This window comes from Cibotium barometz, chromosome 12 (genome assembly GCF_041138505.1).
Source record: "Cibotium barometz isolate CiBa-2024 chromosome 12, ASM4113850v1, whole genome shotgun sequence".
Lineage (NCBI taxonomy): Eukaryota > Viridiplantae > Streptophyta > Polypodiopsida > Cyatheales > Cibotiaceae > Cibotium > Cibotium barometz.
The window spans coordinates 12,223,353-12,248,094 of NC_141057.1; the positions used below are offsets into that span (position 1 = coordinate 12,223,353).

General features: G+C 48.3%; 1 protein-coding gene across 4 annotated transcripts in view; it reads left to right on the top strand.

The window, feature by feature from the left end:
- Positions 1–22,494, top strand: part of HEN2 (RNA helicase, ATP-dependent, SK12/DOB1 protein) — a 50,247-nt gene extending 27,753 nt beyond the window's left edge. Inside the window, exons 6-18 of one of the 4 annotated variants that reach the window (XM_086806057.1) lie at positions 6,435–6,602; positions 6,703–6,774; positions 6,879–6,995; positions 19,479–19,706; positions 19,805–19,963; positions 20,340–20,429; positions 20,517–20,612; positions 20,698–20,851; positions 21,063–21,211; positions 21,455–21,547; positions 21,709–21,801; positions 21,908–22,163; positions 22,253–22,494. In XM_086806057.1, the coding sequence (XP_086662183.1) occupies positions 6,435–6,602; positions 6,703–6,774; positions 6,879–6,995; positions 19,479–19,706; positions 19,805–19,963; positions 20,340–20,429; positions 20,517–20,612; positions 20,698–20,851; positions 21,063–21,211; positions 21,455–21,547; positions 21,709–21,801; positions 21,908–22,018 (1,530 nt within the window). In that variant the 3' untranslated portion in view covers positions 22,019–22,163; positions 22,253–22,494. Of the gene's footprint in view, positions 1–6,434; positions 6,603–6,702; positions 6,775–6,878; positions 6,996–19,478; positions 19,707–19,804; positions 19,964–20,339; positions 20,430–20,516; positions 20,613–20,697; positions 20,852–21,062; positions 21,212–21,454; positions 21,548–21,708; positions 22,164–22,252 lie in introns of all 4 variants that reach the window. The other 3 variants (XM_086806056.1, XM_086806055.1, XM_086806054.1) reach the window with 3 other exon arrangements.
- The last annotated feature ends 2,248 nt before the right edge of the window (positions 22,495–24,742 follow it).

The window sequence follows — 24,742 nt, forward strand, 5'->3', positions numbered from 1 at the left end:
AAAGCTCTGGCTCTTTGACACTTTGGTCACTTCAGCCATGCTGTATGGAGTGGAGATATGGGGTCCCTCAGTGGATCACCACAGCCGAGCTGGTAGCACTGATGGATGGAGATGTATGGAGAGGCCCTTGGTTTCTATGATTTCCCGGATGATTAGGGCCAAGGCCTCCGTACCACATGATAAAATCCGTGCAGAGATGGCTGCCCCCCCCATTGGTAGTAGAGGCACTCACTCGATCAGTCTCCTTTATACATAGCACTTGGGCTCTCCCTAGAGAGAGAGATGAGCTACGAGGGTGTTTTCACTGCCTGTTCAGAGAGGGTTTCGGACCACTTTCCAGAGTCATGAGATACCAGGATCAGAGATGCCTCGGATTATGCTTGCTGGAGCTGCGTAGACATAGAGAGGGTCTCTTGAGAGGGAGGGGATCAGAGAGGGAGAGACACCTACAGAGGCAGATTACAGACTTCTTTCGACTAGAGATTGAGCAGTCAGGTCAGCAGGCATTGCAGCTAGTCCCAGAGTATAGCCACACCAAAGGTACACTGATTGATCGGGCTATAGAGCTGGGGCGGTCCAGGCGCCCCAAGATGAGAGGCCCATCTCGACACCAGCGGAGACTACAGCAGAGGATCAGGACCATACTAGCACGGTAGGATATCCGCCATCGACCAATGAGAGACATCTTTGGATAGTGATGTATATGATGCTTACCCTTGTTGCTGGAGTTTTCCTTCCCAGATGTTATCCATTAGGAGCTCCTAGTACCTTACTTTTTCTCATAGTGGTTGTTTCAGTTTCAGTTAGTTGTTTAGTTGTTTTAGCTTTTCTTACACAGACATTGTATCAGATCCACCAATTGTTGTAACCTTTTTGGTCTCATAGGTCATTTTGGCCTTTTGAAGACGTTAATATATCATTTCATTTCATTTCATCTCTCTCTCTCTCTCTCTCTCTCTCTCTCTCTCTCTCTCTCTCTCTCTCTTTCTCTCTCATTTTTGCGTTTTTTTGCTTTGCACTTGCTCTAGGTGTTTTCAGATCTTGTCTTCATCTCCGCTGCATATTCTGACAAGAAACATGTTGGGGGGGGGGGGCGGTGTTTGTGTTAGAAAGAATAGCTCCATCTTGGCATTGCAGCTTGTGAATATCATCTCTCCACTTGTGGGGGCCGGCAATCTCATAGAAATTCTTAGTGACACTATCTCCGGCGTGGGTTCAAAAGGAAGCTCTGGAATGGTATCTATACTCCACCCTCCTCTCCCTTATGGATTTGAGCTTTGTACGGCGGCAGCCAGTTGACTCTCAATCCTTGGAGAATTCTCTTGAAGTCGTTGGAGGAAGCAAGACCTCAGCGAATGCTCCTCTCTTGCTCACGGAATCCCGCCAATTTGGTATTTACTGCCTCTTGCAATAAATTGTTGGTCTTGCCAAGGCCCGCATACAAGGTGCCTGTGGGCAGAACTTGAGAGAAAATCTAGTCCCTCCCATTTGTGCTCTATCCTGCTGTAGAACTTAGGGTCATGTATGAGGCTGTCCGGAATCCTAGTGCTCAAGTGCTTGTCCTGCCTCTAGGGGTCCTCCAAGGACAAAATAACTGGAGCAGGATAAGAGAAAGTAGTGCCCGCCAAGATACCAATCATGCCCCCATGACCGCAAGCCCACGCATCCACATTGAATCTATCAAGTCAAGAAAGATTGGGGACGGTGCTCCTCCTGTCAGATTGCAAGAAGCATAGACTCTCAAGGTTGCATCCAAACTTTGGTAAGTGCCAAGGGTCTTGTGCCAAGATCTACTCCTCCCAAGCAGAGTACTCTGAGCTAGAAACTGTGGCCATGCCTTCTCCAAGTCTATCCTCTGTTGACTCTATCATGTTAAAGTCCCCACCCATGCACCAAAAGTTGACTTGAGGAAGGGATTGATGAACTGTACACCAGAAGGTGGCTTTGCCTGCAGCGATGTTTGGGGCATAAACATTGAGGAAGCCCACATAGGCCTTGCCAATCCTAAAGGTAACCCACTAAGCCTGCCTGGTGTCTATGACGCATGAGCCAACTACTGCTGGCAAGAGCTGCCCACTGCCACAAATATAAACTCCCCTTGCGTTCCGGAGGGGCCAAAAGAGGGAGACCAGAAATTGTGACTCTTGCTTGGTAAAATCTTCCCATAGTGATGGGTACACCCCTCGGAAAGATGGTGTTACATGCACTGAGCTTGATTGTGATAACACACAACAGGGCCTTCTTTATACCCTTATGTGGTGAGCATCTTTAGCATCAACTTTAGAGAGTAGAGAGAGAAGAGAATGAGAATGTAGAAGACGACACAATATGGGGTCCCAATACCCACTGAAGGGCCTCCCCCTGCAAGCAAGCAGGAGTATTTGCTTTTATTATTCTTTCAAGAAATGCTTTACAATGCTGAGTACAAGTGATACAAGGATGAGGAAGACCGTACGTCGGCTGAGTATCCACCTAGTCTGAGGCTGATCTACCACTGCTGGTCATGATTAGTCAGCTTGCAGAATATCTCCACGATTGCGTTAATGAGTGGTAGGCCTGCTAAGATTGCCCACGACTGCATAATGTCCAGTTGGCCTAGTCGGTTGCTGGTTGGCTGGTCACCTAAGCCACAAGGGCTGGCCGACTGCATGGCCAAAGCCAAAAGGGCTAGCCGACTACAAGGCAAAGGCATAGATGCCCTTTGCAAGGCTAGCCCAAGTGGGCTGCCTTGGGGTTGGCCTTAGGGCTGGCCCCCTTCTAATGCAATGGTCCTAGACATGCCTACACATCTAATGCTAAGGTTGACAACTACATGCTTTTGGATGATGCTTTCTCCAAGTGGGTTAAGAGGACTGACATCTGATTGACTTCTAAGGCTCAGAGACTGACCTACGTAGCTCGCGCCTGACTGTCCCTGGACTGAGGACTCACAATGGGGTCACGGTGTACGACAAATAATGCCAGTGTGTTACTGTGTACCCCAGTGCAGGGTGCACGTGATAGATGGTGCTCCTGGAGGAAAAGAATATCAATGGGTCTCCCTACTGTTGCTTTATGGAGCTTTCCTCTAAGGACGCAGCGCCTTTGAAAACAATGAGGCCCCCCCAAACCCTGAATGTTCCATGAGGCAATCCGCATATCAATCTCTGTGGGAGGTGGAGCTATCGGAATTGACCTCCACTCGAAGAGTCTTGGGTGTAAGTTTCGACGGGGAGTAGTCACAATCAGTCCTAGGATGAAGGTGCGCCAGGTGGGCGCGGATCGTGTCCTCCATGTGTCGCCACTCTGTCCAAGCTCGAGAGTAAGCATACTCGAACTCCACCTGTTGCAATGGAGGTACCTGTAGGAGGGGTACTGCAAATGAGATATGAGCACAAAGAGCAACACCTCCATGCTGGAGGACACCACCTCCCCGTCCTGATCTCTATGACTTGAGCTTCCCAGCTCCATTTTGAGTCAAGTGCTATGGATGGGTAAACACGTCGGTGATGCACAGATCATGTAGATGATGTGAAAGCTCCACTGCTTGCCCCTGGATGGCGGTAGACATCGACTCCGAATTCCAATCGGGCCCCAGGGCTGCACTCAGGGGAAAGGAGAAGATCATTGTGCCACTCTCTGGCGTGGATGGCCTGGAGTGATGGAACACCACACAGATTCGAATGGGAGCCACAGTCTCCTCGAAAATATCAGTTCCTTCCACAGGGAGACATCGGAAGAAACTGTAATCCACAAGCTGCTCTAGGACCCTAGGAGGGGCACCTGGTGACTGTGGCGGGAGAGCCGTCACCGGGGAGTCTACCGACTCCGAGAAGCGATGAATCAAGCGGTAGATTGGACTCGTTAGCTGCTTCTGCTCTGGGTCAAGTGCAGCTGAAGGGCGGCGAGAATGCTTAGGAGAGGCGGAGGGAGGGGGAGTGCAGGCTCTGAAGAGGACGGGGTAGGGGGGTTGCTGTGGGGAGAGTCGGAGACGAGGGTTGGGGATGTGGAGGGGGTGGGGGAGGCGGCGGAGGGGGACGAGGAATCTTGGAAGAGGGAGAGGGAAGTGGCGAGGAGGAATCCTCCAGAGGGGGCGGTGTGGGGAGGGGCTTGCCGAAGCTCGGTGGGACCAACTGGCCTCACTGGAATTTGAGAACTTGAAGAGAAATCTTGGCGGGGTGATGGCCTCCAAACCGGAGGGGTCGGAGGAGGGATCCTTGAAGTGACTTGGTGGGGGGGGGCGCCGCGAGGGGGGGGGGGGGGGGGACATCATCGTCAGGTGGTTGCTGCGATAAATGTTTGAAACAGTTCTCTGACAGAACCGTATCCTCCTATGCTCTGCCAGCTTGGCGCGCACGGTGGCGCCACTTAGCTTTGGAAGTCCGCTTACGGCTTTGGTGCGGGCCAACGGTCTGCCATTCCTTAGCAACAGTGTCGTCCATGGCTGGATCCTGGTGCTCTGTTGCCTGAGGGCTTGTATCCCTCCCAGCTCCCTGAGGAGGATTTGAGCTGGGACCCGGGGGGGGACCGCTGGAGGCGGTCCTGGACTGGCGACGAGGCGAGATGTTCCATTTGCCTGCATATGAAGCATCAAAGTACTCTAGTCTCTCTAGAGTGGGGTCTCCCCGGAGGCAAGGAAGAGATATGACGTGCGGCACTGTCTCCAGAGAGGCTACATAGATGCGAAGAGATGGAATCCCGGCTGCCCGAGTGAGGGCTGAAGTGGCAGTGGGGGGGGATTCCATGACTCTCCCTAATCACCGAGAGACGAAGAAGGTATTCCTTCCTAAGGCCTGGGAAGTAGACTGTCAAGGGAAAGCCAGAAACGCCAGCCAGTAGGTCGGATGCTGGGTGTAATCCACAGTTAAGCCATGAAACCTCTCATATGTGCACCATGCCAAATCTAAACTAAATTCCTCATTGTAACCCCCTATGAAATATAACGGGTCAATAAAATGTTGTTCCACGTACATGTATAGATAGTTCGTCAAATTAGTGGATTTAAAAATGGGATTAAAATAGACAAGGATAAACAAACAAAGTTAAACCTTGAACAATGAAGGGCCCCTAAAATCCACCTGTATAGCAGGCCGTTGGGAGACGGGGCCCCTCGAGGATTAGGGATTTTCACCCCTAATTGCTGATTAGGAGCTTTCACTCCTTTAAGCTGTTGCCTCCAGCATGAGGGTGTGAGACTCACATGTCTCAACATAAAGTTGCATTTTGATTCATTGTTCATGGTTTGATTTTTAATTTATATGTATTTAAACTAAAGAAATGTGAACTCTTATATGTATACATTTTGATCTCTATTAGGGCATGGGGCTGTTACTTGAAAGAAGCATGGAACTTGCCCAAGTAAAAAAGTGATCCAAAGTAATAGCTGTTGCATAAAATGCTGGTAGCTAGAAGTGAGACGGAAATTATAATCTACTATGAGGCTGTGGACTTAACATCTAACATTTGATGAGAAAAGGAAGGGGCAATGGCCTTTGAAGCTTTTTGATCGAGTCATGTTCATACGATGTTTTGTACGAAAATATCAAATCCAATCTACATGTGAATTATTGCCTAGTTTCTTATGACCTATTGTTCAACTTGAGGCTTTGACAAATCGAAATTATGATGAGCCCAACTCTATGCTTCATTGAAGGGGTAGATGGCTGAGAATGCAAACCATGGCCTAGTATTGACTTCTTTGAAAAGCTTAGTTTGTTGATTATGGATAAATGCACTCATTTAGCAGCCCCCATACCAATAGAACTGGAGCTATTGAGACATGGCTCCTAGGAGTGCCCTATTCTTGCACTAGCGTCTCTGAAAACTTGCCTAAGCCTCAACTTGCATTGCTTGATCGCTAATTCAAAGTACACAAATCTAACCATAGAGATTTAATCTACAAACCTAAAGTGGGGGTATTCAAGGATATTTGGTTGAAGTGCAAAGGTGCTTTATGGTCTGAACTTGGACCTTGGCTGGCCATTTTGCTCATATCTAAACCTGTCATGGTAACTTTATGGTCTGAACTTGGGACCTTTGCTGGCCACTTTGCTCGTATCTAAACCTATAAAAGGAACAATCTTCAATGACGATTGATATGCTGATGTGCCGAATAAATTATTTGGGGATATGATGCTCTTGCATGTGTTAGGAGAACTGAGTATCACAGGTCTTTTGTGTGTGCTCAATATGTATTGTTGCATTCTCTTTTATGTGTTTGGGGTTAGTGCTAGACCGTAGGTGAACACCAAGCAGTTTGGTCCATGTTTTCATGAGCCACGGTTGGGCCAGCTCATTATCAAGTGGTAGGAATAAAAGCTTCTAGAGCATACGAACTGGTTTCTAGAGGAATAGCAAAGTTAAAGATTTTATCTTTTCAAATAGATGCAAGGTTGTTTTAGTGTAGCAGTTTTCTTTGGTAATGCTTATTATGTTAAATGTCTATTGGGATGCAGATGGATATGAATACTTGTAAAGAGCTGGTTTTAGGGAAGCCTGCTCCATTAGTCAGCACATTCAGGCTAAGCTACTACACATTGTTGAATCTGATGAGTCGTGCAGAAGGCCAGTTTGATGCGGAGTATGTGATAAAAAATTCTTTTCACCAATTTCAGCACGATAAGGTATTCTTTCAGTTTGGAGTTTATTTGAAGCAATTTTAATGTTTTAAGATAAACTTCAGTGCCAGAGTTCCTCCCAGAAACTTGCTGATATGGGATGCAGGCTTTACCGGAGGTAGAAGACAAGGTCTCAAAACTTGAGCAAGAAGCAGCTACCCTTGATGCAGTAGGAGAGGTAGGCATTGTTCATACCATGTAGTTTGATGTTGATGTTGTGGCTACATTGTTTCCAGTAATGCTGTTACATGGAACAAAGTTGAAATGCTTTGATGACAACAGGACTCCATAGCAGAATACCACAGGTTAAGGCTTCGGATTGTGCAGCTGGAGAAGCAGATGATGTCTGAGATTCTGAGACCAGAGCGCATATTAATCTTCTTAGCTCCTGGCAGGCTGGTATACAATGCTTTGCATACTTACATTACATTGGAGAGAGAGAGAGAGAGAAAGAAAGAAAGAAAGAAAATTATATTAACGTCTTCGAAAGACTACTAGGGTTACAAAGTATCCATGGGTTACAATGATCTTGGTAAATAACATAAATGAAAAAGAACCTAAATCTAACTGCATACAAGTAAGTAGCGGCTAACTGAGGTATGGCCTGTACAACTAGAGAGACTGAGGCTCATGGGGTGGTGGCATCCTGGGGAGTGACCTAGCCTCCTCAACAACTATGTAGAGAGTGGAGACCTAGCTGCCTCAACAACTATGTAGAGCTCCTCAATATCCACCTGTCGTGGGAAAGTATTGCGGTGTCTCTGGAGTATCTGAGACTGATGAGGGGAGTGTGCTCTCCGTCTCACCGGTCTCGGTCATTTGGCCCTTTGCATCTGGAATGCTTTCTCGATGGATACACATGGGAACCTGACTGTGGGCAGTTGGGCTGTGGAAGGTACCACCTAACCTGTCTGGTAGATGAGGCCCCCTCTGTGGTCTTCCTTTATCGTTTAAGACTGCTCTCCTGACAGGGGTTAAAGAGGTCTGGGAGATAGAGGTGTGGGGGGCATCGTGTCCATGCCTTTGTGATGCATGCATCAAGCTATCTCTGTGTCAGCGAAGCTCCATGAGGTATAGTCCAAGACATCGTAATCTATGACCCGGGTAAGTGGCCCAATGCATCGCCAGATAAGGCAATCACATCTCCCTCTGATCTCATAATATACAGGGCATCTGCAAATGTAATGCTCTTTTGTCTCCACCTCTGGTGAGCACAACTGACAGATCCTCTCCTCTCTATCAATCCTGACAGCTCTCCCAGTCTCCACCTGGAAGCGATGTGAGGAAACCGTTATTTGGCCTATAGCTATCCTCTTTGCATGTGACATATGCCTGAGCACATACTGCGGTTTCTGGATGAAGGCATCTTCTGTGAGGTGGAGAAAATGATCCCGGTAAAACTGCATTTTGGTGCCACAGCTGCTGAGGAGCCACCCATGTGGTGTGTACCTCCATCGGGGTTTTAACTCTGCACGGCATCAATGTTTCTGCTGTGTAGTCTTCATCTGCAGCAGACTTTGGTATTCATTTGGCAGATCAAGCCGCTGGATAAGGAATGGGAATGCATGCTGGATCACAAGTCTCATGAGATCAGTGTGAATGAGGTGGTTAATATCCGAATGGGTGATTGGGAGGAACGGGTAGTCAAGACTGTAATCGAAAGAGAGAGAGGGGGGGACAATATGTTAGAAACCACCGTGTGACCTTAGCATACCGAGATTTTCCATTTGCAGTGTCTGCTAACCATCGGGAGGACTCAAGTGCTAGCCTCGGGAGCTTGTCTGTCCTCAATGTGCACACTTGCTGAATGTAGGTAACTGTCTGAAAAAGGGCATCCACCACTAGGGGAGTAGCTGCAAACTCTGCCAGGACAATAGAATGGGGAACTGATGGTTTACATCTAATCATTCGTGAGTGCATTATTACCTGAAGCCTCTCAACTCTCCTCCAGCCATCCCCTCCTAGATCGGGTCCCCAAAAGGCTGGGCCATTCATCGCTGCTGGAGTCACTAAAGTGTCAAAGAGCTAGCTCTTCGTGCTGGGTTCCTGGAAATGAGCCTGGAAACACAGTCTCTCCAACCTAGCCAGTGTTGTATACCCTCTGGTTTGTCTGACATCTACAGCTGGCATCATCCTGTAAAGTGTCCCTGTGAAGGTGACCCCATTATACACATAGGAACTCACAATCTCCACCTTGACTCCAGCATATAGGAAACTCATGCCTTTGATCCCCACAGGTGAAGTGTTAAACACCATGACCTTGGTTTTCCCAAGGTTAACTGTCAAATCCCACTGCTCACAAAAGGCCTATAGCGCATCCGGTGTCTTTGGAGGCCTTCCCTGGATTCTGAAATCAACACAATGTCATCAGCATATAACAATATGGGCACCAAACTATTAAGAAGCACAAGCCCTGCCCCTCCAAATCTATCAATGAAGTCCGAGATCTCATCTATGTAGAAGCCAAACAGTGTCGGTGAGAGTGGGCATCCCTGTTTCACACCAATATCATTGGTGATCAGATCAGATAATCCACCAGAGAGAGAGAAAGAAAGAAAGAAAGAAGAAAGTTATATTAACGTCTATGGAAGACCCCAAGGGCCTATGAGACCAAAAGTAATACAATGGTACCATGGATATAGTGAGCCATGGAAAACTGAAAGAAAAAGTAAATTGAAAACATCTGACAGTACATGTGATCAACAGATGATCGTGTGTAGAGAGAGAAAGAAAGATATATTAACGTCTACAAGAGACCAAAGTGGTCTATGAGACAAAAGTACCAATACATCCAAAACTCAAAGAAACTAAATGTCCCGAGTAGAAAATGAAAAGCATAAACTGAAAAACAACTAGCTATAACATGTGGCCAAAGAGGAACTAGTGGCCTGATACAACTGCCAGAAAAAGGCATATCTGATAAAAGTGTGAAATTGGAAAAATGGTAGGCTATGGGAAGCAGCTGAGATAGACTCATCCCATAATGTCTTGCATGTGTCGATCCAGCATAGACAGGCTGAAGCGTTGAGGTTTTGCCAGTATCGCTTGTATCCTCTGATAATGTCTCGGCTGGGGCCGCGGCCGCGGCCCAGCGGGTCGTGGACGCCGTGCTCTACATACCTCTCCAGCTCTATCTAGGGTGACTCCTTGAGGTGGCTGTGTGGGCCCAATTGACTCGTGGTCAACGGTGCGGGGGATCGCTATTGCTCTGAAGAATTTGGTAAGGGTGTGCTGGCCTGTGTCTCTTACATGTCCCCCCTGTCTGGAGCATAGGATGTGGTCTCGGTGTTAGCGCAGCTCGAGGAGAAAAAACCCAAGGCAACGTTGGTGTGAGTAGTCCATCACTCTGGACAATGGCCCAAATCCATCTCGGAAGTGGCAATGAAAGCGTCCCCGGATCTCGTAGTACACTTGGCACCAACATATGTAGTGCTCCTCAGTCTCTAGCTCCAACTGATAGAGTTGGCAAATCCGATCCTCAAGGGCAAGGGAGACGGCTCCATATCGACCGGTCTCTATCCTTAGCTGATGTGAAGACGATGGATCTAGCCAATAGCACATTTGACTCCATGAGAGAGGTGAATGTCCATGTACCTCGAGCGCACAACAAAACCATCAGGGGATAAGTGGAGAAGATGCTCTCGGTAGAAAGTCATCTTCGTCCCTAGTGGCTTGGCCGGTGTGATCCATGTGCGTGCTATGTGTAGCTGAATGATATCCATCCTGATGATCTTGTTGAGCTCATTCTAGCTCATGTCATGACCTTGTGAATTTGCGCAGCATAAGTGTGAGCATGGTGGTCGGTGAGCAAGATGTTTAAGGTTCATACTTGGGGCAAGGGTTTTATTTAAACAACCTCATGTGTGGAGGGGACAAGGGGACAAAGGTTTAAAACCTTTAAAATCAAGAGAACCCTTTTTAGGAGTCGGGGCCCTTTTGGGGAGCCTCCACGTTATTTTTGGAGGTCTCTTTTCTTTGGGAAAAAATGATTGGAGTTACAGGTGCCGCGGGGGGGGGGGGATGTGGTTGGGGGGCGCTTTTGGAGCTCTCACACTTTTGAAAAGACAGGTCGACTGCAGCAGTTCTTACACTTTCTCTCTCTTCTGTTTATAGGCGGGCAGGACTGTACGAAGGCTGGACTGTACGCTGGTTGGGCAGGCAGTGCACAGGGGCTGCACAGCAGACGTTTTCCTCCTTGTAACTGGCCGGCTACAGCTGCACGTTTTCCTTCTCTCTCTAGGCGGCTGGTTGGACTGCAGAGAAGTACAGCTTTGGACTGCACGTGGCCAGGACTGCTGGCCGACAGGACTGTTTCTCTCTCTGGTGGAGGGTGGCAAGTTGCAGGAGAAACAGTGACGAGAGGTGTTGCTGGACAGAGACAGCCGACTATTGTTTCTCTCTCTCTATCTCTTTTTACAGGCTTGTGGGCGGTGTCAGACGCACACGGGTTCAAACTCCTCTTTCTTCCGGCTCGTGGGTTGTTCGGGAGTGTCTCTCTTGGTCCCTTGTGAGAGGAGGGATTTGCAGCCTAAGAGGGCAGAAACATGAGTAAATTTAACATGCTTTTGGGAAGAGTTTATAGGCTGATGTATGGCTGGTTTTTGGCTATGTGCATGGGCCAGTTAGATGCGTAATTCAAGGCCTCATGGATGTACTATCTTGGCTGATTAGAGGTGAATAACAGTGTGGTGTTTTGGGGCACAGGGCTGTGTGAAACCTCTATGCTAAGAGGTCCAGAGGACTGGCAGTGTGGACATGCATATGTATGAGCCATGAATGGTCATGATGTATTCAATTAAACTCTTCTATTGAATTGAATAAAGAAATACCGAAAGGGGCACCAAGCTTTGGGGCCAACATGTGTCGTTGTCCTTTTTGTGTAGGAGCACTCTAGCTCCCTTTTTATCTGTTTTATTTGCTGGATTACAACTGTGTTTGGGTGACTGCTAGTCTACCGCACTTTGGTTTCTACCAGAGGCCGGTTTCAGCTCAACCCAAGAAGGGGGAGTCCAGGCTGTACTGTAACGGTGGAAGGTGGTCCATATGCATACCATGTAGGTGTAACCATGTGCTAGTCTGGGCATACCAGCACTCCGTGTCGTCGGGGAGCTGTCTGGACGACTCTAGCGCGAGTCTAGAGTATCTGTGCTCCTCCCTCGTGGTGCTGTGTCTAAGGCCTTGTGGAAATCCACAAAGCAACAATATACTCTCCTCCCTTGAGCTCTTTCCTCCTCGATGATGGCCCGAAGCGTGAAGATCCTCCTCAACCCCGCCTGTCCATGTGCCCGATGCTGATGTGTGTCTGCCCATTTGCTCAACTCATGCTCTAGTACCGATCCATAGAGCTTGGCTGGTAGGTGGCAAACCATGATGGTCCTATAGTTACTCGGAACTGTAGGATCACTCACATTCAGGATCGGTACTATAGTAGGGAAACTTTCGCAAAGGGCCCGATTGAACAGGTGGGCTAAGAGTGGCGTGAGCACATCCCTCGCATGCGAAAGGTGCTCTGCCACTAATCCATCATGATCCTGGGCTTGACCATTTTGCAACTTGTCAATGGCGTCGCGGATCATGCTGACGGAGAAGAAGGTGGAGGAGGTGAGTCGGCTCTCTGGTGGTCGGGGGGGAGGTGGCTGTCCAGGTATCTGGTAGAGCGAGGTAGTATAAGCATGCCATGTCTCCGGTGATGTAGTAGGTGTCTTGCTGTCGTGTCCCAAGAAAAGATGGTACAACTCATGCTCCAACTTGGCCAGGTAGGCTCGCTTCCTCCTCCGCACGAGGTGGTGAAAGATCGCGTGCGCCTGGCGATGTGTAGAGATCCCTTGTGCTTCCTCTCAGATGAGGCAGGCACGGGTTTCTCGGCATCATCATTGTACCAGCCTTTCTATGGGACATTCTTGCTCGGAGGTGTGACGAATGGCCGAGTGTGAGGGAAGTACATGGCAGTTGACGTGTGGAGTGTCGAGGCAAACTGTGTCGTGAAGTCCTCCAGTGGTACATGTGGGTCCATGTCCTGCAGAGCACTGTACAAGTGGTTGGCGTAGCCGGACTCTCTCTCTGGTGAAGTGGTATCGGGGGTGTCTCTGGGGGGCGCTCGGTGGTGGCATCGGATCAAAGCGGCATGCAATGCTGAAGGAAAGGTATGCATGATCGGCAGTTGTCACCACTTCTTTGGCAGATGTCTGAAATGATGTCATGATTGAATACATGTGGAAGGGCTCCATGGAAGGATTGGTATCCTGGTGTGAGTTCTTGACATGATTTATGAACTCATGGAAGGGTGGTAACCCTGGTGAGTGACTCTGGACTCATGGAAGGGTGGTTACCTTGGTGAGTACTTTTTGGTCCTGTGTGGACGGTGCCTGTGAACGGGCTAGCTGGATGTACAAGATGTAAGTTGGAAGATTTCATCCACTATGTTTGTGCACCAGCATATGTATGTGAGTTGCACATGCATGGATGACTTGTTTTTGATGCCTGGACATTGCTTGGTATTTTGCGTGTGAATGTCCACGGGCACCGGGGATGCGTGGACAACCCGTGGATACGCGTGTGCACACCTGTTTGGGACTCATATGGTTTCCTTATGTGTTTTGCAGGTGGTAAGTGTGCACACTTAACCCAATTTATTCATTATTTCATGTTACTAAGGTTTATTGGGTGCAGGGTTCACATTCACTTAAAGTGTGAGCGGACACGCTTATAATTTTATAAGTGAGTTCACATCAGGTTGGACTATTTTTAATGAACCAAGGCCAAATATGAGAGATGGGCACCGGGCACTCCCAAAAAGCTCCACGAGTTGCTATTCTGGGTGTGGGAGGGCCAAAGTGGGCAAGCCCTGACTTGTAGAGCACTCAACTGGAAATCGTGGGCTGTTAGGAGCTGTCTGGAGAGGAAAAACAGCAAGTTTACCCATATGCATGAGCTACAGGTGGAATACATGCGAAGTACAAGGGTCCCAGGGCTGGCTGGCTGCTATTTCTCTCTCTACAGGGCAGGTCGACTTCATCTACGGGGGCTACAGGCTGATCGATTTGGCTCCAGGAGCTTGTGCATGGTTGTTGGGACTGTTTTTGGGCTTCTCTGCTAAGAATAGGGCTTGGACGGAGTGAGCAGAGCCTCTACAGGAGCTGGCCGACTGTAATAAGGGCCATTAGTAGCTGTTTTTACAGGTTTGCAGAAGGTTTCTCGCAACGAAACTTGAGCAAACATGTCCCTAGACAAGTATCAGGCCTGCGGATGTGATCTGGTGGAAGCTGTGGGTGGCTAGTGAGCCAAAACCATGGCTGGTTACTGTTTTGCAGGTTTGGGACAGCACTTTGTTAGAGGGTTGGTGACCGCTCTATCAAAGTACAGGAGTGGTTGGTGATCACTCTACCCTGGTTGGTGACCGAGGGTGTTCTATAGGAGCGGTTGGTGATCACTCAACCTTGGTTGGTGACCGAGGGTGTTGCAACAGGAGTGGTTGGTGACCGCTCGACCTTGGTTGGTGACCGAGGAGTTGCAGGTAATGTGTTTACCTATGTTTCCACAGTTGGATAAATCTGGTGTTGGTTGGATGAGTGTGTACTCTCCGGGCACCCGCATCTTGTACATATAAATACTTCTGTTGGTAATAAAGATACCTCAGGGGGGGGCTGGCCCAACTTCAGATCCTAGTGTTGTGTCATGTGCAAGTTGGTTTATGTTTGCAGGATGTATATGCTCATGTAATGTTTCACAATGATGGTAATCATGTAAATGCTAGGAATGGTTGATGTATGTATGCTGTTTTGGTAGTGAATTGGTTCCATATACATGTGCCCATGTGTGACATCAGCTATAGCGATGGGGCGAGGTGAGACTGTATGTCTGGTATGAGAGAGAATGGTCCCAGCAAGTAGTCCATTGTACTTGCACCGGGTCTTTGTCGTGGAGCGCGCTCTTGGCCGCTTGTTGTGTGCATGCTTATGTGAAAAGCATGTGAAGGCACGTGAACCTGGCCATCGAGCAAGGCCATTGAGTATGGCCAATCCGTGTGCTCCTCCTAGCTCTCCATAATCTGAATCCTCCATGTCCTTGGAAGTCCTATCAAGTCCCAACTCCTCTGGTGCTAGATCTCTGTACATGGGCTCATCACTCTCAAAAAGGGCACTTGATGCTGTTTCGTACGCGCGTTGAAGTACATCTCCAATGCTAGAATAGTGCATGACATCCTCATAAAGTGGGAGGTATGGTGACTCGCCCTCTGCATGGGTGGCGTAGGTGGAGCCTTTGGGCACGAAGTAGCATATGGCAACATAAATATCACGTGGCCGATCAGTATGTATGCGGATCCACATGAAACGGGTCTCCTCATCTCTCCTCATGACCTGTATGACATGCTGTAGCTCCTCCCTGTAAAGGACAGCAACCCCTCTAGATCCTCTAGTACCTCCACGTGACCTTGCCTGAGGGCGGAAAGTTGACTCCCACCTATAGCCTCTGACCTTTGGTAAGTGGTGCGTGGGGCCTGGTGTGTCTTTGTATAAAGTATAATGTCTCTGCCTCTTAAAGTCTCGTCAAACATTCCCACATCTGTCCTCATCGCCCCATTGCAGTCATAGTTGCAAACATTCTCGAATGCAAGGCTTTGCAAACGTTTGCAAACGTTTGCAAACGTTTGCAGTTTGCATCCCTTTGCAAACTTTGCCTGCAATTTTTTTAACACTTACAAATTCAGCCAATTTTGGGCAGTTTTAACAGAACGACTCTTCTGGCGTACACTTCCGCTCCCTATGCGCTGTCGACCAGCACTACACGCCTAAGCTCTCCGCTCCCTTGTGCGTCTCTACTCACCCACGGCGAGGCCCAGCCGCCCAAGGGGCTTCCGACCCGCGAGCTTCCGACTCCCGAGCTTCTCTCTACTACCGGGTGCAGGACTTCCTGCCTTCAAGCCTTCGAGATCAACAAGGAGAAAGATGATGAGAGACTTGTTTCTCTACAAGAGACTCGTGAGTCTATGGAGGATGAGGAAGAAGAGGACACGCATGCAGTTGGTACTGAGCAAGTTGAAGCTGATATTGTTGAGACAGATGAGGATGCTACTTCATCTTCTTCCTCTGAAGAGGAAGATGATGAATGATCACGATTCACCATGTAAATGACCTCTCACACACGGGCACTTTTTCCCTTGGCTGGACAAGGGTTTTTTCCCGTGTGAGCACACTTCACTTTTAGTGTGTTGGGCTCTTTGCCTTGGGACTACAGTCTACTACTCTGACTTATGTACTTCACTCTTTATGCGATAATATGAGTATTGAGTACATTTCCAGCACTCTTGAGTCTTGAGTCTTAAGTTCTAAATTCTAACATCTTTTAAGTTTCAAGCTTTCAAGTTTTTCATTGTGTTTTCAAGCATTGACTTTGAACATTCTATTTATGCCCAAAAAAATAATTTTTTTTCCCGCCACGAATGCGAATGCATCCACCCTCGATGCATTCTTTTGCAAACTCGGCATTCTCGAATGCGAATGCACGAATGCAAAGAATGCTTGCAACTATGATTGCAGTTCCACACTGCAAATCTCAAGTGTAGGCATATGCTCACTTATGGTAGTGCTACATGTGAACCGGGCTTAACCAAGGGCACTTTTTCCGCTGTGGTTTTCCCCTTGGATATCAAGTGTGAAAGGACACTCTATCCATATAACTTTTGTACTTCTATATTATATGGATGTGACTCACATGCAAGGGTTGACGTGCATTTTGTGATCACCACACAGAGATCAAAGCTCAGTTTCACAGAGAGGGTGCGGAGCGACTGGCTCGCTTCAGAGCACACCCAGGCATGTTCTTCAGGGAGCTGTGGACACCCCCTTCATTGATGTATACCATTTTATACCCCCAGTATGGTACAGGATGGAGCTAGCTAGGTTGCATATCATGATTGTATACTCCACGCATATAGCTTTGCATTCTCCTAGTAGTAGAGCTCCACCCCCTTCACCACTCATTGTACTTATTGCACACCCAGATTCAGCTTTTTAGTTCAGTACTTTTTCATTTTGTTGGGATGACAGAGGATACCCCATACAGGTACTCCGATTTGTCTCATAGGCCGAGTTCGGTCTTTTGGAAGACGTTAATAAAATCTTTCTTTCTTTCTCTCTCTCTCTCTCTCTCTCTCTCTCTCTCTCTCTCTCTCTCTCTCTTTGTGTGAGCTACTTCTTCCTGCATCTAACCCTAATCTGCAGGAAGCATTGCTGTGTGTGAGTGTGTAAGTCCTCCAACACGTGGTATCAGAGCTGTGCTGTAGCCCTCTGGAGGTTCAGTTCCTAGCGCCTAGCTTCCGGCGACCTCCTCCATTCAGTCGCTGCACAGCCCGTCCGTTCGTTGAACGCGGGTTCCATCCATCGCCCCCGATCTCTGGCTCTCTTCTCTGCGTCCTCTGCTCCGCCCGGTGGGCGGCCCTCAGCCCGTTTCTGCCTCCTGGAGCGGTGGCGCTAGTGCGTGGAGCTCCGCCTCTGCCTAGCCACCGGCGGGTGGTGCTGGCACGACAGTAGGCGGCCACCGACGGGGCTTAGCCACGTTTGTGATTTATGTGGCACGCGTCAGAAACTCCAATTTTTTTGAGCCTTATTTTCTCGTTGCCGTCCCAGCTCCGTCCACGCCACCGTTGCCATCCCAACTCCATTCATGCCTCTGGTGCCCAGTCGTCCGCTTTTCGTCCAGCCCGGCGTCCCCGCGACCTACACCATCTGGGTTCCGCCACCTACGTTTGAGCCTGACCGCCCATCCACGTCGCCATCACCTGCAGCTTCTTCAGGGTCCTGCCACCTCCAACCCTCTCACAACAGCAACAACACACGTGCGGTCCTGCCTTCAGTTGCAATAGCAACCCTGCAACTCTGCTTGCCCTCTGTACCTAGTCATTTCAAGCAGGTCACTTGCAAGTATTTTTATTTCCAAAAAAAAAACAAAACAAAATTTGTTGCAGATATTCTGGTGCAGGTTCAGAGAATTTTGGGGGTTTGGCAAAAGTCCCCTCTGCATGGAAAATTGCAGGAAGCGCCATATGTAGGCTTCTCAATTTGATGCATAATTGCCAAAAATTGAACATGCTACTTTGGTTGGAATTTGGGAGTTTTTCAAATTAAGTTCAAAATCAACAAATTAAGCCTCTTCTAGTTGCAAAAATTTGGGGCTTTTGTGAAAATTGGGCAATTGACTGCACCTTGAAGCAATTACAGTGCATAAAAATTGGGGCTTTTCAGTTTGGAGCATGTAATTGGGGATTACAGCGGTGATTTGTCACATATGTATACACAATGCTATCTTTCCCTTTTCTCTTGCCGCTCTAATCTCTGGCATAACTTCCTTCATATGTGCAAGCTGTGAAAGAGTAAGATCATCACCAAGAAAAATGCCTGTATTCTTTAAAGTGGGTCGTCTCTTCAAGAACTCCTTCTTCGCCTCAATAGAGGGGAAGCAAAGTATGAGAGCTCTTTCCTTTGATGTTTCCCCGTTGCCTCCGCTTTTTTTGCCCACTCTCCAAGCTTTTGCGTGTGCCGGACTGTCAATCCCCATCAACACCATAAGCTCTTTCACCTCCTCTTCAACTTTATCCCCGTCTTTAAGGCACATGCAAAGCACGTGTACGTCTTCGTTGTTCCTCTTCCAAAGTCATGTTAATGATTGTAGGTGTAGGGGTTGTTATCTCCTTACCTTTACCCTTCTTGGCGACCTCTATCCACTTCTCCTCTTCATCCATCTTCTTTTGCGTCTTGGTGATGACTTCCACCCATGAGGAAGTCTTTGCTTCATGTTGCTTCTCTTCTTCCTTAATTGCCCGTACTTGTTCTTTGATAACCTTCAGCTCTTCTATCATTGATGGCTGAATTTCACCTTCTTCAAGTCCACCATTTGCCTTGGCCTTTGCAAGCTCCCTCTGAAGAGCTGAAATTACGCCTTTGAGCGTGTTGACTTCCCCGTGAAGGTCTTTGACTTCCGCTAAGAGGTCCTCCTTCTCCTCTTTCCACCGCTTACCCTCATTGAATACCATTTGGAGAAAGTTGGCTTTCTCCTTCCACCATCCCTCCATCTCTGCCTTCCATTCCTTCATTTCCTTTTCCACATTTGTTATCCTCTTGTTTGTGACCATAAAGGTCGCCTTCATCGGGTTGCGCAATGGAAGAAGCGAGAGAGAGAGAGAGTTATGCTGCTGCCTTGGGGGCCTGAGCAAGAGGGGGCGGCGAACAGCAGGCGGGAGGGGGAAGCGAAGCAGGCGGCGCTAAGAGAGAGAGAGAGAGGGGGGAGAGAGAGGGGGGGGGGGGGGGCGGCGCAGGCAGGCAGCGGGAGGGGAGAGCGAAGAGGGCAGCGGGAGGGGTGGGCGCAGGCAGGCAGCGGGAGGGGAGAGCGAAGAGCGGTGGGCGCAGCGGGAGGGGTGGGCGCAGCGGGAGGGGAGAGCGAAGGGGGCAGCGGGAGGGGGGGGCGCAGGCAGGTAGCGAAGGGGGCAGCGGGAGGGGTGGGCGCAGCGGGAGGGAAGAGCGAAGGGGGCAGCGGAAGGGGTGGGCGCAGGCAGGCAGCGGGAGGGGAGAGCGAAGAGCGAAGGGGGCAGCGGGTGGGCGCAGCGGGAGGGGAGAGCGAAGGGGGCAGCGGGAGGGGGGGTGGGCGCAGCGGGAGGGGAGAGCGAAGAGGGCAGCGGGAGGGGTGGGCGCAGGCAGGCAGCGGGAGGGGAGAGCGAAGCGCGAAGGGGGCAGCGGGAGGGGTGGGCGCAGCGGGAGGGGAGAGCAAAGGGGGCAGCGGGAGGGGGGGGGCGCAGGCAGGTAGCGAAGAGAGAGAGAGAGAGAGAGAGAGAGAGAGAGAGAGAGAGAGAGAGAGAAAACTAGATAACATTAATAAAGGTCTGCTTTGCAGGTAAAGGTCAGAGATGGAGCAGATGATTGGGGATGGGGGGTGGTTGTGAATGTTGTGAAGAAGCAACCAGGTGGCCAGAGTACCCTACCTTCATCCATTTTGATGAGCCCAAGGCCGGGCTTTTACTTGGTGGATACGCTGCTTAACTGTTCATCTGGTGTAGTACAAGATGGCCCTTGTCAGAAGCCAAGGCCATGTCTCAAAGGGGAGAAGGGTGAAATGCATGTGGTCAGTGTCAACACCATCTGCCTCTTTACTGACAGCAGTGATGCTTTCTCTCTCTACCAGTCATGGAAATGTTAATGCAAAATTTCTTATTTTACAAGGTACCTGTGCAAATGTCCTTAATTTGTGGAGTGAGTGCTCTAAGAGTAGCTGTTCCACAAGATTTGCGACCGGCGGAGGCTCGTCAAAGTGTTCTCATGGCAATCCAAGAGTTAGAGAGACGGTTTCCTCAGGGTCTACCGAAGCTGGATCCCATAGAGGTTGTATCCTGACCGTATATTCATAAACCTGATGATGGTAGCTAATATTTTCTGTAGATGCGAGCAAGAAAGCATAGTTACGTGTTTGATTGGTCAAGGCATTGATTGTGATCCCCCATGCACAATTGCAAACATGTGGCTTGACTTTGTATACTGGTGCTGATGCCAGTTGACGTCACAACCATAGACAAAATGTTCAGTTACTCAGGCCATAATCACCTAACTGTCAAAGCTGCTGAGCTATTATGGTCTAACCAGTACGGGGGACCTACTTTGGTTGTTGTTTGTGTTGTACCTTGTTGATGTATAGAGACTCCTTTAATTTATAGTGAAGTATTTGGTAGGTTTTTGATTAAATTTATATTTGTAATTTCAGGACATGAAAATTGATGACCCAGACTTTCTGAAGATAGTCAAACAAATAGAAGAGGAGGAGCAGAAGCTGCTTGCACACCCGCTTTTCAAGGTTCGCACCCACTGTGTCTCTCTAAGCCCAGCAGATCTTGATGAAGACTTCATGGGGCAGTGATATTTATGGTCTGTGTGGCTGCAGTCTGATCAGGAGACTGATTATTATTCTCTTTATCAAAAGAGGGCACAGCTTACAGCAGAGGCTCAGCGCTTAAAACTGACCATGCGAGATTCTCAGGTGCCAGGCTTACCCAGTTTCTCTTTTTCTCAGTGTGGTCTTATGGCAATGAGTAATGAAGCGTCTTGATGAATTGTTGGCACAGCTACACAAGTTTAGGGAAGAGCTTCGGAACCGTTCGAGAGTGCTGAAACGGCTTGGTCATATCAATGCTGACGGTGTGGTACAATTGAAGGGCCGTGCTGCATGTCTCATTGACACTGCAGATGAACTTCTTGTCACCGAGCTGATGTTCAATGGTATTGTGCACACCTGCAAAGCATTTGGACTTGATTTTCATGTTATTCTCTACCTGCCTGCCTATACCTCTTGCTTGTGCTTTCTCATCGAGCAGGTTTGTTCAATGAGCTAGATCACCATCAACTTGTAGCTCTCTCGAGTTGCTTTCTTCTATTTTCATGTTATTCTCTACCTGCCTATACCTCTTGCTTGTGCTTTCTCATCGAGCAGGTTTGTTCAATGAGCTAGATCACCATCAACTTGTAGCTCTCTCGAGTTGCTTTCTTCCATTGGAGAAGTCCAATGAACAGGTGCACTTGAAAAACGAGCTTGCCATGCCTCTGCGCGGGATGCAAGAGACTGCCAGAAAGATTGCAGAGGTATGTAGAAACACTCAGCATGATGTACAGGAGATCTCTCTTCCGATTTATTGGGAACTTGGGGGGTTTACAGACATACCCCCTGCTCTTTGCAGGGGCCCATCTGGACTACCCATCTCCATGGGCAGTTGATCTCTCTGCCCAAGCCTAGCCTATTGGATGGGTGGGGCTTTGTTGTCTGTAAAGAGTCCTAACTCCATGCTGCTTAAAAATATATCCTGACGCAACACTTGGTTGTCAAAGATCCAACGGGAATGCAAACTTGACGTTGACACGGAAGAATATGTGCAAAATTTCCGGCCCTTTTTAATGGATGTGATCTACAGTTGGTCCAAGGTTGGTTCTGGCCTGCACACGATTAGTGTTGGTGCCCTTGTTTGGTTTATTTTAGTTTTTATTTTTGGCTAAAAACCATCATCTTTCAACTTCTCGCCATGTAATTCCATATTTTGTTCAAGATATGGTTTGTTTACGTGCTGCCTGTGTCTTGTCATCAGGGTGCGACATTTGCAGAGATCTGCACATTAACCGACATTTTCGAAGGCAGCATCATTCGTGTGGCTAGAAGGCTGGAAGAGTTTTTGAACCAGGTTTTACTCAGCCTTTTTGGGTGGCCTTTTCTTCCTGTTCATTCATTGTTAGTGCCAGTACTTGGCTTATCAGCTCCAAGTTCTAACTGTTTCTGTTGTACTCAAGTTGCGTGAGGCTTCCCGTGCTATTGGGGACTCTAGATTAGAGGAGAAATTTGCAGCCAGCAGTGAGAGCATACGACGGGGGATCATCTTTGCGAACTCTTTGTACCTGTAGTGTCCTGTTTTTTGTATGGTCACAGGTTTCCGCCCTTATAACGGACCGTATAATGGACTGCTGAAATCCTGGTGCACATAGGAGACTGAGCAATCTGTTGCATCATACATCAACAATGAGGGATGCATATGTCATGCTGGAGACGGTAATTTCTCTTTTTCCTTTTGTTTTTTTTGCACCTATGGTTGTTAATAAAAAAAAATTTCCATTTTTAAGAGCTGTGTCGTATGGTAGGAACAGGATCCTTCATTGTCATGAACTTGCTGGATGTTCCTTAACCTTGCGTCTATGTTTGCCGGAATGTCTCCATGTTGAGAAGTGTAGTGGGTGGTTATGAGGTTTTACAGTTCATAAGTCACAGCCTTAAAGCATAATGATGCAGCTAAGACGAAACTGTGCAATTTGACCAAACTGGTGGTCTTGTAAAATGTTTCTTGCTGTATCAATGTCAAATTAAAGAGTTTTTTTTTGGGCAACTTTGCTGTTATTTAGATAGTCTGCTGGTTGCATGTAGGCTACAAAAGCAAGGAGCTTTCTTTGTTTAAATTGGGCATTCAAACCACAAAAGATATTAGAGGCCTTCTTGAATTGCATAGTCTTGCAAGGCAATGGTACGTTTGAAATAGAAACGCATGTTGATATCCTTCTTTAATGTATGCCTCTTAAGTGTGTGGAAATAATTTGTCAGGGCACACATGTTTGTTTGAGGAGATCTCTAATGTTATACCACAAACTAGTAATAATGTAGTAACACAATCTGCTTTTGAGAGAGAAAGAAAGAACGATGTTATTAATGTCTGCAAAAGACCTGAAGGGTCTAAGTAAACTGGATGTCAAGACAACATGAGAGAGAGATCGAAAGAGAGAAATATATATGACGTCTTCATTCACCCAGAGGGTATATGAGACCAAAAAGGCAGTACAATATATCCATGATGAATACTGAACCTTGGAAAAGAAAAAACTGCATGAAACTAGCTACATAAGCTAAAGTATTCATGTGATGATGCTACATGATGACAATGTGTGGTCATACAATGATACCGTCTTCCTCCATAATAGAATGCATAGCGTGCTGCCCTACCTGCCTCAATCTCAAGCTGGTGTGATGACACTCTGATCTGGCCAATCGCCATTCGGGCACTCTGAGGCATGTACACATCCATGTATCCAGGTCTTTGTATGAATCCATCCGCTGAGATACGCATAAACTGATCTCTGTAGTATAGCATCTTCGGCGGTAGAGGCTGACTGGGTGTAATCCAAGTCTCTTGAGTGTATCGTTGCCATAAATCCTGCCGAAGGACTCTGTTCCTCTCACTGTGAGAGAGCTGGATGTGTGGTGCATGTTTATCATACTGGAAAGGTGGCAGGTGATCTATGTGGAGACCATGCTGAGTGAGCCACTGTATCATCTGTGAATACCATGATCTCCTATCTCCACTCTCTGTGAGCTGCCTGGACGCCTCAAAAGCTCTATGTGAGAGTCGATCTGATGGCATATCTCTGATCCTCTGTATGAAGCAGATCGTCCGGAAGAGGGCCTCTACTAGCATAGGAGGTGCAGCAAACTCTGTCCGGAAAATGTCATGTGGGCGGAGGGTTTGGTGTGGATCATCCGTGAGAGCATGAGAATCTGAGGCCTCTCTATTTGAGACCATGTGGAGGTGGCGAGCCCAGGTGCCCATACTGCTGCAGCATACATCAAAGCAGGGGTGACTAGCATGTCAAACAACCACCCCTTCGTGCGGGGCTCTTGGAACTGTGCCTGGTGACATTGCCTCTCTTGCATGGCCAGAGCTGCATACCCTCGTGTGAGTCTATCCCTGGCTGCCTGTGCCATAGTAAATCTTCCTGGCGGAGTCGAAAATGTAATCCCCAGGTACACATATGAGTCTACCACCTCTATTTGTCCTTTTGCTAGTGTGAAGATGGCCTGTTCTCGAACCGGCCTTGAGGTGTAGAAAATCATGGCCTTGGTTTTCCCAAGGTTCACTGTAAGCCCCCTCTGTGTGCAGAAGTCGTCGAGTGCATGGAGACGGTGCTGTAGTCCCATCCGTCACTCCTCAGAGACCAGAATAATATCATCTGCATATAGCATGATGTGGACTGTGGTACCTGAGATGTCTACCCCGTCCCCACCACCGTGACCAATGAAGTCAGCCACCTCATCGATGTATAGCCCAAATAGTGTAGGAGAGAGTGGGCATCCTTGCTTCACACCTATGGTGCTAACAATAACATCAGATAGCCCCCCAGGGCATCGTATGCGCCCGAGGACCTGCTCATATAAAGCATAGATAAACCAAACCATCTCTGATGGGATCCCCAATGACTGTAGACGCTGGAAGAGTCTCTCTCGTGGCACCGTGTCAAATGCTTTGTGGAAATCCACAAAGCAACAGTATAATCTCTTCTCCCGCGCCCTAGCCTGGTCAATCAGACATCTCAGAGTGAATATATGGTCAATAGTGGAGAAAGCTCGTCGGAATCCAGCCTGCCCTGGTGTCATGTGCACAATGTGTATCTACCGTGTGCTACACGCACGCAAGACTAGTTTCGAGGCTTGGGGAAGCTTGGAACTAGGCAGGCTGATTGGCGAGCTGAGTTAGGGATAAACTAACGGGCGGGCACCCAAGTATGGACGGGCGGGCGCCCAAAGTGTGGACGCTCGATGACCGGCCAAGAGCCTATAAAAGGGTGGCCAAGGTTAGTTATTGGGAT